General features: G+C 38.4%; 1 protein-coding gene across 1 annotated transcript in view; it reads right to left on the reverse strand.

Moving 5' to 3' along the window:
- Window positions 1–16,223, reverse strand: part of LOC126334624 (eukaryotic translation initiation factor 3 subunit D-like) — a 38,495-nt gene that overhangs the window by 11,874 nt on the left and 10,398 nt on the right. The window contains exons 7-9 of the mRNA XM_049997056.1: window positions 8,439–8,651; window positions 6,291–6,433; window positions 3,791–4,059 (exon numbers count right to left, since the gene is read on the reverse strand). Coding sequence (XP_049853013.1) covers window positions 3,791–4,059; window positions 6,291–6,433; window positions 8,439–8,651 — 625 coding nt within the window. The remainder of the gene's footprint in view (window positions 1–3,790; window positions 4,060–6,290; window positions 6,434–8,438; window positions 8,652–16,223) is intronic.

Here is a 16,223-nt window from a genome sequence, read left to right on the forward strand (position 1 = left end):
CCTCGTGCATCGCAAATCATGTTGTCATAACAATCGTAATATCTATTAAACGATTCAAGATATTGAAGCGAGACTTTTACAAATGATGGCACATAATGAGCATGCCATGTTATATGAAAAATACTCTAAAATGCTTTATTCACTGAGCAAGCAGCATGTGTATACACATCAACAGCAACTGGGGAACAATGCAGTAGGATGAGTGTGAACATCCACAGCACCAGACTTATAAAACAGTCACCTACGAGACTCTGTCCTACGTTAATATGAATCAGAGACGAGTGTGTTGTCCATTACACCAGACACACACTGCAACAGATCACTCTGTAACATGTACCAGCACTGTAAGAACAGCTGTGACTACTGCCGTGATTAATACACGAAGTAAACTAAATATCAGTGCTGTGTTGGCAAAAAACCGATGAAGAAAACTGCTGGGGGGTGAACTCAGGATGAAATTGTGCATTTAATTAGTTTATATAAGGACAGTTAGTTGGTTGGTTGATTGGGGGAAGGACCAAACAGCGAGGTCATTTGTCCCATCATTAAGTTGGCAGAAACCGAGGAAGGAACACAAAAATCACAGTCCAATCAAGGGGAAGAGAAAACAGGCAAACAAAAGAATAAAAGGAATTTTGGGATAGAAGGAAGAGGAAAGAACAGGCACGCCATAAATTCTAGGCATGTTTGGAGCACCAGCCCTGCCATTGACCCTTCCAGGTCCCCACACCACATCATGCCATCACGACAATGAGGCAACAATAAGGGAAGAAGACACTAGGAAAGGGGAAGGCATAATCCGTATCACTTCAGGCAGGGGGGTTACCTTCACAGTCTCTGATGTTATTGAATTTAGCATATGTTAAAATTTAGGAGCAAGAAAAAACATTTTTTGTTTTCTCCAAAATAATTCCTGCCCGAAGATACAGGCCTCCAAAGACACTGAGAACACCATTATGAAGATGCAAATTTCAAAAAATATTTAAAATGCAGCATCTCTAACAGTTCTAGATATTTTGTTAGTTTTTTTATTTGAAAGATAATTGCTTTATGATTACAATGGTATCTCTGTCTGGACATATCTGTCTAAGTTCTTTTACTGTTGCCTTTTGAATTCTTTTATTATTTACAGAAAAATTTGTTTCCAAAACTGCCAATCCAGAAATGAGATATTTTTCCTGTTCATCAGTAACATGTAGTACTATATTATCTGTAAATGAGAGCTTCCACATTTAAGTTGGACAGGTTTTATTTTTAAAAAAATCTTTTTTATGTATTTCTAAGGTAATGTATGTCTTCACGGAAGCATTCTACCACCTAATCCACTCTCATACCCAATACAGACACTGAAAGTGGTCTTCCATCACAACCCCTTCCTCCATACATAGAAATGTGACAAAAATCAAATTTAAAGTGATCTCTTAGCTCTCATAGACACACTCATTCCACTGTATGTAAATGCTTCTGACATCTGCTCTCTCAAGACTCTCAGATAGTTACAGAAAATACTTGCAAGTAAGAGTAACTATCAGTGAAATGTCTCCCTCATTGTAAATGATTCTGCGAGTACTATCAAAAAGTACCAAACAGTCTTATAGTAAGAAATTCTCACATTTGTACTAAACCTTATAGTGGAATAGGAAAGGGATGATAGGTGAGTACGACGACTAACTAAGGCTCAGGCTAGGAGAGTTACAGGAACGTAGGATATACTGCAAAGAGATTTCCCACCTGTGCAATTCAGAAAAGCTGGTGTTGGTGTGGGGGAGGATCCATATGGAATGGTCATTGAAATGAAGAATTTTATGTTGAGGGTGTGTGCTCAGCAACAGGGTGGTCCTATCTGTTGGTGCCCATTCATGTGGACAGACATCTTGTTGGTTGTCATACCCACATAGAATGCAGCACTGCGTTTGCAGCTTAGCTTGTAGATCACAATAACTGGTTTCACATGTAGCCCTGCCTTTAACGGGATAGGTGATGTTAGTGATTGGACTGGAATAGGTGGTGACAGGAGGATGTATGGGACAGGTCTTCTGTCTAGGTCTATTACAGGGATATGAGCCATGACGTAAGGGGTTGGGAGCAGGGCTCGTGTAGGGATGGACGAGTATATTGTGTAGGCTCAGTAGGCAGCAGAATATCACTGCGGGAGAGATGGGAAGGATAGTGGGCACGACATTTCCTCATTTCAGTGCACGGCGAGAGGTAGTCTAATCTCTGGCGGAGACTGTAATTCAGTTGCTCCAGTCCTAGCTGGTACTGAGTTACAAGGGGAATGCTCTTCTGTGGCCCGATGGTGAGAATTTGGGAGGAGGGGAGACTGGAAAGATAAGACATAGAACTTTTGTTCTTGTACACAGTGAGGCGATAATTACAGTCTGTGGGCCTCAGTAAGAGCCCCGAATATTTTGAGAGTGACCGCTTGTCACGGCAGATGCGACAACCATGGGTGGCTAGGCTGTATGGAAGGGACTTCTTGGTATGGAACGGATGGCAGTTGACCAAGTGGAGGTATTACTGGTGGTTAGTAGGATTGATGTGGGCAGAGGTACTGATGCAACCATCACTGAGGTGGAGGTCAACATCTAGGAAGATGGCTTGTTGTGTCGATTAGAAGCAGGTGAAGCAAATGGGGGAGGTGTTTTAGGTTCTGGAGGAATGTGGATAGGGTGTCCTCACCCTCGATGTAGATTGCAAAGATAGTATCAATGAATCATGATGCTGGGTATTTAGGAAGGATTCCTCTAGCTGGGCCATGAATAGGTTGGCATAGGATGGTGCAATGCAGGTGCCCCCACCTCTTCCCTACCCTCCATCTAACCTCCCTAAAGCACCTACCTGCCCTACACCTCTCTCCACCTGGTACCTGCTTGCTCCCCAGCACCACCACCACAGTCCTCTACTCCCACCCTGCTATCCCTTCCCTCTCCACTTCATCCACCTCCTTACCCCCACCTAGGTGCCTCTCCGATCATGCACTGCAGCTGCTTGCAGTGTGGCTTCAGCTGCCAGTTACTGCTGTCGTTTGCGTGGATTGTGTTTGAATGAGAGTGTGTATTTTTGACAAAGGCATTTTGTGACAGTCTTTGTTGTGCCTATGTACAACTAAGCATCTTCGCTAAATGGTGAGTACCAACTATCCTTTTCATAATATTGTTACATTCCACCCTGGATTTTCGATTGTTAAATTAATATTTATGTAGACCATATTTCTGACCGACGTATTTCACTTTACCTACTGTAGGGATATATATGGTATCCCACAAGGAATGGTCAAAATTCAGTATATGACAGGATCAATTATTTAAAGTAACACGTCTAGTAAACGTGGGACCTAAAATGCATGCCTTACGAGCTGAAAGTACTTGTTTTTATAGTAGAAAAGATTGTTTCACAGGAGTGAAGATGAACAAATGCTCACAGCTATTAAAGTATGCATTTCAGAGCCCTTGTTTGCTATGCTTTTTTGCGTTAAAAGACCATTCCTGTTGTATGCCTGAATAGTGACCATATTCCCTGGGACATCTTGTATTTGTTCAACTAAGCTATGCCATTCTACAGTGTGTGTTCATTGTAGCTTTTGCTTTTTTCTTTGTTTTGGCAGAAGATATGAGGGGCAGTTTTACAGACTGCTACTTTTCTTCTTTTCATGCAACAAATAATTAGAGCTGTCTCCATTGCTCGAATTATTCCTTTTAAAACACAATTATTTTGTGGTCTATTTTGAAGACCTGTGTCATATTCCAGAACATGTTTTATGTAAAACAGTTACAGTACTGAAACATACCTGTTTCCTCCTCATCCGCATCTTCATTCTCGGATTCAAATGTGTTGTCAGGAATGTCGTACAAACGAATCATTGGCTTGTTTGGATCTTTCATAATTAAGTACTTTCCATCCTTTTGTTTCATACAAATATCAATTATGCACCTTAATATTCCCCATGCATTATCCATATTAAGTGTTATCTGTGTTGCAAACTCGTTGGGTTTATACTGTTGAGTGCCCAGGATTACATGCTTTGATGAATCACGGACATGCACACGAGAAACATACCTGAAACAATTATCAAAAATTTGGTGGCTGCAAAAATTTTTGATTACACATTTTTAAGAGCAAAAGTTTTTACAAAAATGGAAAATGAATGAAAACTGATTTTAGTTTATCATCAAATGTTGCCTATAAACTGTCCAGTTACTGCTTCAGTCACAAAAAGTATGTGTTATAAATTAACATCCAAGCATTTAAGAGTTTTAGTTTTGAACTAGTCTTTCTCAGGAGCTGTTTTGGATACCAACACTAACAAGATTATAGTCCGATTAAAATAACTTGGTAGTTAACATCTATCACTTGCCACAACAGTGTTGCCACAGCCACCGCCAGCCCCCAATCCGTTACAGGTGTCACACAAACATGCCAAGTCACTCCATGAATACTGTTTATGTTTAATACAGAGCAACGATGGAAGCGCCCACCGCGAGGTTTGACGAAAATGGGAGATGCTCTGTTGACAGCTGGTTTTTAAATTACCAAATGACTGAACTATGTATGGCAGACAACGTGTTTTGTAGCCCTGAATTTAAACTTCGGTCCAAACCTAACCACAACCTAGACAACACAAGCAGATTCCAAATGAAAAAAGAATGATAGAAATAAAAATAAGAGCAAAGATAGTCAATATGATGAGAATGATGCGGCACACTATTACAAATAAAAAATTACATTTCAACCAATTATCTGAATAAAAACAAGTCAAAGGCTTGATTAGATTTAGACAAATAAAAAATGTTGCTGCTTTAGATGAGATTTGAACCTTCGACCTTCTATATCAGGTTTAAAAGCTAACCACTAGAGTATGCAATTTCATTGTATGATGGTATTTTATTTATGACTTTGGTGTTTCAGTTGCAACGATCAACTTAAATCGCCCAGAAAATTTCTGATTTACCCAACGTTGTGCCAAACTTATCTAATGTAAGCCGATCTCTGTGATTGAAGTGACTACATAAATGGTGCTGAATCGCGACTTGGGTGGAAGAATCTAGTAGTGCGGTTAGTGCTGTGCATGAAACGTTTATTTAGAGTGTGTGTGTGTGTGTGTGTGTGTGTGTGTGTGTGTGTGTGTGTGTGTGTGTGTGTGTGAGAGAGAGAGAGAGAGAGAGAGAGAGAGAGAGAGAGAGAGAGAGAGAGAGAGAGAGAGAGAGAGAGAATGAAATACAAAATAAGAGACCCAGAATTTGGGATCCAAACCCATCAAGAAAGCTAGACAAGGAATTGGAAGCGAACTGATTGTTGTGGCTCTTTGGCAACGGTGAATGTTTCTGGCATGGTGCTGAATGCAGTGATTGGAGGAAACCAGCTGCAATGAAGTGTCTACTGTCAAGGTGGATGGAGTGAGCAGCAATCTGCAGTTGTTTGCTGATGATGCTGTGGTGTATAGTAAGTTATCTACATTTGATGACTTAAGATGATATTTCTACTCTATGTGATGAATGGCAGCTAGCCCTAAATGTGGGAAAAAGGTGAACTAATACACAGAGCAAGAAATCAAATCTGTAATGTTCACATACAGCATTAGTAGTGTACTGCTTGACTCAGACATGCCATTTAAATATCTGGGCATAACATAGCAAAGCGATAGGAATTGGAAGGAGCATGCAAGGACAGTGCTAGGTAAGTTGGTTGACTTCAGTTTTTTGGGAGAATTTAATGAAAGTGTGGTTCGTCTGTGAAGGACAAAGCATATGGGACACTTGTGCAACTTAATCTTGAATACTGCCAAAGTGTTTGGGGTCCTTATCAGGTCAGGTTGAAGGACGACATCAAAGCAATTCAGAAACGGGCTACTAGATTTGTTGCTGGTAGGTCCTAATAATACATAAGTGTTACAGAAATGCTTCAGGAACTCAAATAGAAGCTCCTGGAGAGAAGGCAATTTTTTTTTTTTATTTAAGGAAGAAATTTTGAGAAGCGGCATTTTAAGCTGAATGCCAAATGATTCTACTGCTGCCAACATACATTGCACGTAAGGACCATGAAGATAAGAAATGAGAAATTAGGGCTCATACAGAGGCATATAAACAGCTGTTTTTCACTCACTCAGTCTGCAAGTGGAATAGAAATGGCTAGTAGCGATACAGGGCACCCTCTGCCACGCACCGAATGGTGGCTTGCAGAGTACTTATGTACATGTAGATGTATTTCTTCTGCATATCAAGTCTTACACTGTTCCAACAGTAAAACATCTTCCACTTTATAAATTTCAGTGTAAAACATTAAAAACTCACCCAAATTTAATCTGGTCAGAGCCCGCAAGCAATGCCTGCACTGTCCATTTGGCAAGTTTACATGCATTGTTTCTTAACTCATTGGCAAGCACAGCACCTCTCTGTATATCCAACTTTTGGCGCCACTCTACACCACCTGATAACTGAAAATATACATATTATAAACACATGAGAGGTATAAGACATTAAAAAGCACAATATTTCCAAAGATAGACAAAAAGAGATTAAAGTTGTCACTTTTTGACACATGAATAACACATAGTAAATGTTACACATATTCAAGTAGTTGGAACTGATTAGTCTCCATCAAGGTTTTAAATCAGTGATAAATTTATGCAAGCAATTGAAGCTGTTTTCACAAAATACAACAGTTTATGGACTGCTGTAGTGTCAGGAAGTGATCAGGGACAAAACATTAGCACAAAGACACAATGGTGGTTACAATAGTAGGCATTTGCAGCTTGACTAATATAATGAAAAGGTACAATGTCATGAAAACAGGAACTCTCTTAAATAGTGAAAATAAACCCTGCATAATCAGTGCTTCAATAAGATAATTATTGGTTCAGTAGAACTTATAATTAAGCTGTCATATAATCAAATTGACAAAACATTACAATAAATACCATTTTTGAAGAAAACTATTAGTAGGAAATTAAATGATTCAATAGGAATTGTTGCTTACTCTGGTCAGAATTAACTCTTTGTTCTTAGTTAACATTTTCACTCTTTGTAAATATATTGAATGCTTGCTGCTCATCTATACTAATAGTACAACATATTGTGGAATCTCAGTGTCAATCATTAGTGCATTTTCCCATATATGTCCATTTTGCATAAAATGCACGTTAAAATAACTCATTTATACATTGTCCCTCATCACTTAGTAAGCTAAGATTTGGCAATATTGATACTGTTCGGCCACTGCAACTTCTGCCACAGAGTTCTGGAAGTGGTGAGAGATGTTATACGGCTGCTGTGTGGCAAGGAAATGTGTGGAAGGCAGTGTTGCTCTGTGTTGGCAACTTTGCACATCAACAGGGTATTTGCTAGGGCTATCAAAATTTGTTCGTATAGATTGGCTGTAGCTCCGATGACTTCTGACTTTAGCAGCCAAACTATAAACTATTAATTAGCGTGTAAATCTGTCACTGGTGTTCTTTGTTTATGTTTAGTATCCGACTTTCAGTCCATGACTTTTTGTGCAGCTGAATGATATACCAATATGCCATGTTCAAGATGAACGGAGAATGGCCAGTTTCCAGAACTGGAAAACATGCTACTGAATTGGAGAAAACAAGCTCATACTTTGAATATTGCAATTGATGGTACTGCAGTTTATGCTAAAGCAATACACTTGGTACAAAAGTTGGCACACTCATATTTCAAAGCGCCCAACAATTGGATTGAAATGCTCGAGAACTGACTTAATTTGATGTATAAATGTCTTCAAGGAGATGTTGGAAGTGGGCACAATACTGTTTTTAATGCAGATGAAACTGGCTTATTTTTTCACTTTCTGCCTGACAAAACGTGAGTTCAAGAGAACTGCCATGGTGGAAAATGTGGTGAAGAGGGGCTAACTGTCTTACTATCTTGTAATGAAAGTGGAACAGAAAAGTTGGTGCAACTAACAATGGGAAAGGCGAAGAATCCACAATGCTTTAAAAATGTGCAGGTATTTCCACATAAATACACAGTTAAGTGAAAGCATGTGTAACAACAACTACATTCGAACAATTCTATCATTCCTGGGATACCCGGTAGGGTATTAGAAATAAGAAAATCCTTTTGTTTATTGACCAGTGTGCAGCACATCCACAAAAAAGACCTCTATGTAATATATATTTAGTGCTTTTTCCTCCCAGTTGTACAAGCCCACTTCACCGTTCAACCGAGGCATTATAAAACTCCTACAACAAAAATACAGAAGAGGTTGGCCTCTCTTCATGCTGCAACGAGAAAGGTAATACAGTGAAACCTCTTTATAAAGTTCCTCCATATAATGTTTTACTCTATATTACGTCCATTTTTCGGTCCCGACTAAAAGCCCATATAAACAATGTTAAATTTTCCTCTTTACTATGTTAATGAGATCCCATTCTATTAGTAGTTATAGTTACAATATTTTATGAAAACAATCTTCACCTTTGAATCCCACTCATTTATAGCCTTTATTGTCAGAAACTGAAGTTCTCCATTAGGGCCATGCATTACAGCATCATGCTCACACCGAGCAACCAGCACAATTCCATTGTCCAGATCCCATTTGCGATAGCGGTAGCCTACTGATGCCACTTCTCCAGCCTCCTCCTCCGAGATGAATGGGTTTGTTTCTTCAAATTTATACCGCGGCTCACCCTGCAAAACAAAAATATTAATACTACTGCTACTAGCATTAAAATGTCTCAATTTTAGCACTAGACCCTTTATAACTCGACAAGCCCAACACTTTTTTGGCTTTGAAAAAAGAAACAAAACAAACACGCATGGTATTTTCATAAGAAGCTAATTTAATTTCCAGTAATAATCATGCTTATAGACTATTACAGAGCAGTGAAGTTATATAGTTCTGCATAGACTGAAATTATATTTAAATAAATCCTAAACTATCATTAAAAGAATAAAATATACAATATTGCAGTCACACAGTAATAGCATTTTGATTAATAAGTGAAATAGATAGTTTAAGCTTACTGAGAATAAGGCTCAAGGTTCACTAAATAAAAATAAATGTCCAAGTTAATGCTTTAATACAGTTAATAAACTCAATACAGCATGCCTAATTCTTTCAGTCAAAAAGTATGTGAATAGCAGGTTTTAATTGGGTATTACACCCAAAAAATATTTAGGTATTTGAAAATAACTAATACAGTACTATAGTAGTGGAGTAATACAGTACTATAGTAGTGGAGTAATACAGTACTAAACTAGTACTAATATTTTGAAACTGAAAATTTAACGATATGTATTTAATTCTGTATTTTATAAATATTTTTATTATTCCTCTAAATGCCATTATTAGGGCTAGAGTGTTTAGAAAGGTGCAAACAGACTGGACTACTGAATATGGAGTCACTGATGACTAGTTGGATGTCCAATTCATCCAAAACATCTCAGTGAGCATGAAGAACAGCCAAGTTGCTCAATTACTTCTGTCCCATATTTGATCGGAGATATGACTTCACACACTTAAGGGTGCTAAATGACCGTTCTGCTGTTGCTATCATGATTGGAACTACCTGCAGAAGCTTAATGCACTTCACTACTCCACATAACATTTCTCCAACTGCACGCTATTGTGTAATTTACTTTCTTATATGACGCATGTTTTTTAAGACCAGATTTTTTTTTATTAGCAACATTGGCTAACATATTCAAGTGTGAGCACAGTCTCTCAATGTCTAGGTCATTTTTGGGAAACTATTTTTCCAAATTTGTTTCACCTATGTTTACTATAAGCAAGCACTCTTTTTCATCTGCAACGACCTGTTTTAGTCCAGTTGAAGCAAACCACTCAGTATTGTAAGATTGCACAGTTTCACAACTTCAATGTTAATAGCTTTGTAGTATTCCTTTGGGGGTTTTGAAAGTGTGCAGTGAGCTGGCTTCATTGTTTTCATACTTCTTTGGTATACTTCGATTCCGAGAAAGTGAAGGATCATCAACTTGTGAAGGTCTCTTTTATATACAATTCCCGATAGTGTTCAAAACTATCACGCCTTCCATTCAATATACAATCAAGCCCTCATATTTTTTCCAGATCAGCAACACTTACATGCATTGAATTTTTTCATCGACATCCTCTACTGGGTTCACTTCATGGCAATAAAGATGTAAAAAGAAATAAGTCTTGACTCAACGTAAGCTGCACATTCGTAACCTGTCTGTTTTGTCCTCTGCAGAAAATGTTTCAAAAGTCTAGAAGTTCTTCAAAGTTTTTCAATATTCACAAGATACTAGAAGCTCGCATAATCCACAGAATCAGGCAAAGGGGTCATAGACCAGCTTGGTCGTTGGCACTCTCACAGCGTATGCTTCTGAAAAGTCCCATCCTTTTGTTGGGTCCCATTATGGTGTTTATTAAGTCCTTGGATAAAGCCATAACATCCCTCAGACTTAAGATGGCGAGACTGCCGACAACTGCTAAGTTTACACTGTGAGCAGTGCAGTGCACATAGGGTGCTTTTGGTTGAATATCCAAAACTAACTTTAGTCCTTTGAACTTGTCTCTCATATTCGAGGCACCATCGTAGCACTGTCCTCTTAAGATATTCATTGACAAACCAAGACGAGCAAAAACATCTTAAAATACTATACAGAGTTTGTGATTCAGTTTTGGGGGTCTCATATAAGCCAACGAAGTCTTCAGTGATGATTAAGGAATCATCGACAATATGAATACAAAATGACACTTGTTCATGACAGAGTCAGTGTTTCGTCAACCATAATAGAAAAATGTTCAGTGTTCTTGACTGAAGCCAATACCTTTCTCAACACATTTTCCTAGAAGATCAATAAACTCGTTTTGAATATAGTGGGATGTCCACTGATACCCCAACAATTTAAAAAAAAAAATAAAAAAAAATTGAGTTTACATCTTCGTGCCCTCTAATTGCTAGTCCTTGGCATAGAAATTGCACGCCAGTAAAAATTGTCTCAAGAGCTAAATGGCCTTTCATCATTTCACTATCTAACTTCATTCAATTGGGAGACCACGCTTTGGTTACTGATAAAATTTAGTTTCAGAATACCTTTACGTGTAAACATATTTTCATGAAGATGGAATTTTTCCAAAGCCTTTTTCAAGTTAGGAAACCCTACAGAAGAAAATGCATCATCTTTTTCAAACAAAATCGCAATAGATTTTTAGCATCAGCCTCTTTGCAGGTTTTGGAAAAAACTTTTTCAGTGGATGTTTCATACACTAGCCATGTATAATTGATCAACGAAGACTTCTGAAATAATCTTCCCTCACCAGACTGTCCAGGTTTCAACTGTAAACGGATCTCACCTGAGGAAGACTAAGCAATTGATGACACAGTAATTGTTCGAGGTTGACTTGCAGTATCATCAACTTCCAAGCACGCCTTTTTGGTAACAAATTTATTCATTGCAAACTCAATTTACATTACACTATGAGACTAAAGTAAATGAATAAAATATGGTCATATAGAATAGTCCACCAGATACTAAAGTCAGAACACTAAACAAGTCTGCACCAAGCAATGAACGAAACTGTCCACACTGAATAACTGTGACAGCAGAGTGGACTTTATATAGCCACGGTGTCGTAATGTCTAAGCATCAAGATGATGCAAGGTGGAGGGTTCCAGGCACTTCTGCTCATGTCCTTTTGATGTCGCAATGGCTGCAGGGCTGGCTCGCCGGCACCAGGCTTTACCCGAAGGTTCGTGCATCACGACAAATTCTAAATGTGCCCGCAGCACCGTAACACTATCATGACGCACACCACTTTTTCCGTTAACCTGCTTACTACCATAATAATTATTTGTTTCATTAATTACTGAATTTATTTTGGAACGTAACTATCATCAAACAAGAAAAATAAAAAATTCTAACATAATTTTGTGGTTTTACAAATCATATTATAACTAATAATTTTCTTAAATTATTACCCCCCCCCCCCCCAAATGAATTTTTGAGGGGGCTCGGGCCCCATCAGGCCAAACAGAGTCTGCCACCTGTGGCTGCTGACCAACAGAACAGGTGTAAACATTAATACAAAGCAACACCAGAACTATGGAGTACCTGAAAAACGTAACTGAATAACTAATACGAATAGCTTCTGGGGGGAAGTTGGTAGACTGTTGTACCAAGGGTTCTGGGTTCAAACCCCAATAATTTTTTTTTACTGTGTGAAAGTTATATGGGACAACATGTTTATGACATGTAAAAGGGCTGTTTTGAGTTTACAGTAACATTCTCTTGGCAGTCTACTTTCACCTAGTTTCTTTGATAGTAGTAAACCTATAGAATACATTTGTAGTTTCACAGGATATACAATCAAAACAGAACCACCCCCCCCCCCCCCCACACACACACACACACACACACACACACACACACACACACACACACACACACACAGTGTCATTCATTCAGGAACAATGGCTTCAAAACAGAAGTGTGCCCAGCAAATTACTTTTGTACAACAAGCACATTTGATGAATCCCACATTTGCTCATGCAACTTCTTTTAGATTGCAAAATGAAGGCTAGTGGCTGAAACAGAACTTCGTCAAAGTTTCAAAGGGTCTGCATTCGTCAGTGACTTTAGCCATTACCCACCCACGACAGTGAGAATTATAGGAACATGGAAAATGAAACTGATTTTATGTGAGGGACTGCAGTTTAAGAAAGTTATTCTGTTGTTGCAGAATAATCTCTTCTGAAGAATCTCTAGCGACATCGGACATTTTATGAATCGTATGCTTGTACATTCTGAAGAAATGAAGATGAAGTGGTTGACAAAAGGAGGTTGTGTTTGCTGGAATTATGTGAACTGTGATATGTTATACGTGCAGGTCACAAAGAACAATAGCATCTTTGTGGGGGCTGTAAGAATCCCATATTATCAGATGTTTCTCAATTGATTTGTTCCACTACTGCTGCTTGTAGAAACATCTTTAACAGTCCTTTGGTCATTTTGCTGGAGGAGTGAAAGAGGATGATTAAATTTGGTGCTGGGAAAATGGACTGAAGTGTACGAGTACTCAAAGAATGTGGCTCTTGAAGAACAACAGACAGCTTTGGAACAAATTTGCCATCTGTGAAAGCAACTGAATAATTGTGAATGTATGGGTTGTCTTGTGAAAGGACTGTACAACCCCTACAAAAATTTTTAGAACCCTAGTTGCAAGAGAGTGGCCCATAGTCGTCTCCATATTAAATCCACTTTTGTCGGTGTTTAATAGATATCTGCATCTCTGTAGGCTGTCATGAGTGCACAGGCTGCTTGTTGCCAGTCTTCTACCATTTTCTGGATGTCATTTCTGTTTTGGTACATTTTCATGGTAACAAAAGATTTGAATTTACAGATTGCAATATTGTTTTTACACTTTCGGCATAAGATCCAACTGTTACTGGCATCAAAACTTGGGCAATTTGATTGTCTTGCTTTTGTTTTCATCCACAATTTGATGTCTACATCATGAATACAGCAACCTTTCTGGTGACTGTATTTGAAGGTCTCCATCACATGCATTGTAATATGTTTGTACTTCTCTTTCACTGGTATTAACCCCCTATTTTCCCCACTGAAACTTCCGTTCATAAAAAATACACTGTGCAAACCATCTAGTGCATTGTGTTATAGAGAAATGTTTGGGTTGGCTTTGGCTACTTTTTGACTAACCCAATATTTGAGCATTCTGATTTTGTCATTTCTTGGGTAGAACACCACCCTTTTCCCCTTCTGTGGTATTTCCCTATTTCATCATTTCCATCACCTGAGGACCCTTCTGGCAATGATTTCAAAGACATCAACTCTAGTCCATTCCCTTTGTTATAAACAAACAATTCCGCTCCACCCGGTGTGCGTTTGTCAATACCTAATGTTTCCTCTTTGGCAACATTTGACAGTCCATTGATCAATTATGTCTAGCACGAATGCTGCACACTTTCTTCCATCTTCAGTTATTTCTGGTGTTGCACGTACACAACAGTCACTATGCAACAGTTCAAAGAGAATGTCGATGTTCCGCAGATTCATGTTGCACAACAGTAGCACCAGCAGTGCGCAGAAACTGCAAACCTGTGACTAGCCACAACACGCACATCTGATGTGCAGTGGCACTGCCATTTGCAGTCTATTATTTACTGACCCCCCCCCCCCCCAAGTGATGCAATTGTTTGTTTATTCTACAAAACTACAAGTACTTCATCACAAGTGGTGTTTGTTCAGTTGCACGTGTCTGACATAACACCATACCTATCTATACCAATGTACTCTATAGGTCTGCTACTTTCAATTAACGAAGTAAAAGCAGATTGCCAAAAGAACATTGCTACAAACTCAGAAGAGTCCTTTAGCATGCCTGGGAAATTTTCTCCCATATAATAGTTTCACACATAAAAGTTTAAAAATTGTTATCAGTGAAGTCCGAATGCGAGATCTTTGACACAATAACCTCACCCTCTACCAACAGACTCTCGCGTAATCCACAAAACAATCATTCACAGATGTGATTTTCCTGTGCTCTGTAGTTCTGGTGTTATTTTTAATTATTGTTTATGCATGTTCTACTGGACAATGGCACAAAGCACGAACTAAATTGGTGTTCCTGGTTATACTCTGAAGACAAACATCATTTAGTACCCATCTGAGTGTGACAGCTTGAGGTTCGGGTGTCAGATCATGGTAACAACGATGAAATCCATCCAGCCTACTTCATAAACTTCTTTTCATCAATGAAGATCACTTTATCCAATTCTGAAATCCATGACATGTTTTCAGCAAACTCCAATCTAGTCTGTTTACATTTGGATGTTGGAGCAGGTTTCTGCAGTCATCTCTTGAATGTAAGATGTTTGTCCTTTGACAAAATTTGTCTTACACATCTGGCAGTTGTCAGTAACAAAACTGTAAATCAGCAGCAAGTTGAGAATGAAATTATCAGAAACTGTACTTTAACAGTGAAACTTCTAGGGAATTTGATAATTAGACAGTCCTATTTCCTTGAATGCACCTATTTTTGCTTTTTCCATCACAACTTTTTCCCACTAACATTGTCAATCACTGTTTATGTACACAACAAACACTGCCACTAATTGTGTCTTTTCCCACCTGCAGGAAAGGCACATATGCACAAAATAACCCCATACAAAGCTGACTGGCTTTATACAGAGTACCACCCTCTTCCACCTGAATCAATGACTTTTTGAACAATGTACTAATGGCATCAAATGCAATACTATATAACTGCATTTGTCATTATGCTGTCTCTCATACTATTGCTTATACACTGTGCACAAATGTTCCGGTTGACAAAGTTAATTTTCCTAAACATAGCCATGCCTTTATGCATATTTCCACTACTGTAGCAACAGGAATGCACCCTATCCTGAAAACAATGAAGGAATTCTGCCATTTCTGACATTACTTTTCAACAAGGGCTTTCAGTAAACTGCACACCTGGTGATATCTATCTTTGCATCTTAACAACAGTTATAGTCGATATAAAAGGAAACATGCCAACTGACTTGCAAGTGAGCAACAGTATCCCATTTATATAAATTATTCAGGAGAGAAATGTGCAGATATTTACTATCTATATAATGCCTCAGCATTGCCAATGGTCAAGAGTGTTGTGGAACTATGAACTGTGGGAAGATACAGAGAACAATACATGGAGCAAACATCTGGTCTCACTGCCTAAATCTCTTTCTGTGCAGAATGAATCCAGTATTGCCATCATTCGCAAGTTCTAGGGGGTTCAAATTTGATACATAAACAACTCACTATCTGGAGAGGATATTTATAACCACGAATATCATTTCCATGAGAATGCATCTTGATTCCAAATCTAACTCTTATTATGAGATTCTAGTATATCATTCGCATGCTGTGAATCTGTGTTGCTAAAATATTCTGTGTGATCAACAGTGATTTTAGGAATGTCAGTGAACATTTTGACGGGCCTAGCATATACAGAACATTTCAGATACTTCCCGGGCATTTCCTTAACTTAAAACTGTTTCGGTACAACAAGCCTAAGTATTAACTTGTATCTGTGCTGCATCATCATAGAACCTTTCTAATGCTTGAAAGCATACTCAACACCTAATGATTCACTACCATAAAGAGTAAATGCATACGCATGGGAACACAGACCACATTAGTATTTTTTCTTTTTAATAGATTATGTATGCAGTCAACAATGGATTGAACATCTTTATGCTGCCAAGAAAA

Source organism: Schistocerca gregaria, chromosome 2 (assembly GCF_023897955.1).
Source record: "Schistocerca gregaria isolate iqSchGreg1 chromosome 2, iqSchGreg1.2, whole genome shotgun sequence".
NCBI classification, from domain to species: Eukaryota; Metazoa; Arthropoda; class Insecta; order Orthoptera; family Acrididae; genus Schistocerca; species Schistocerca gregaria.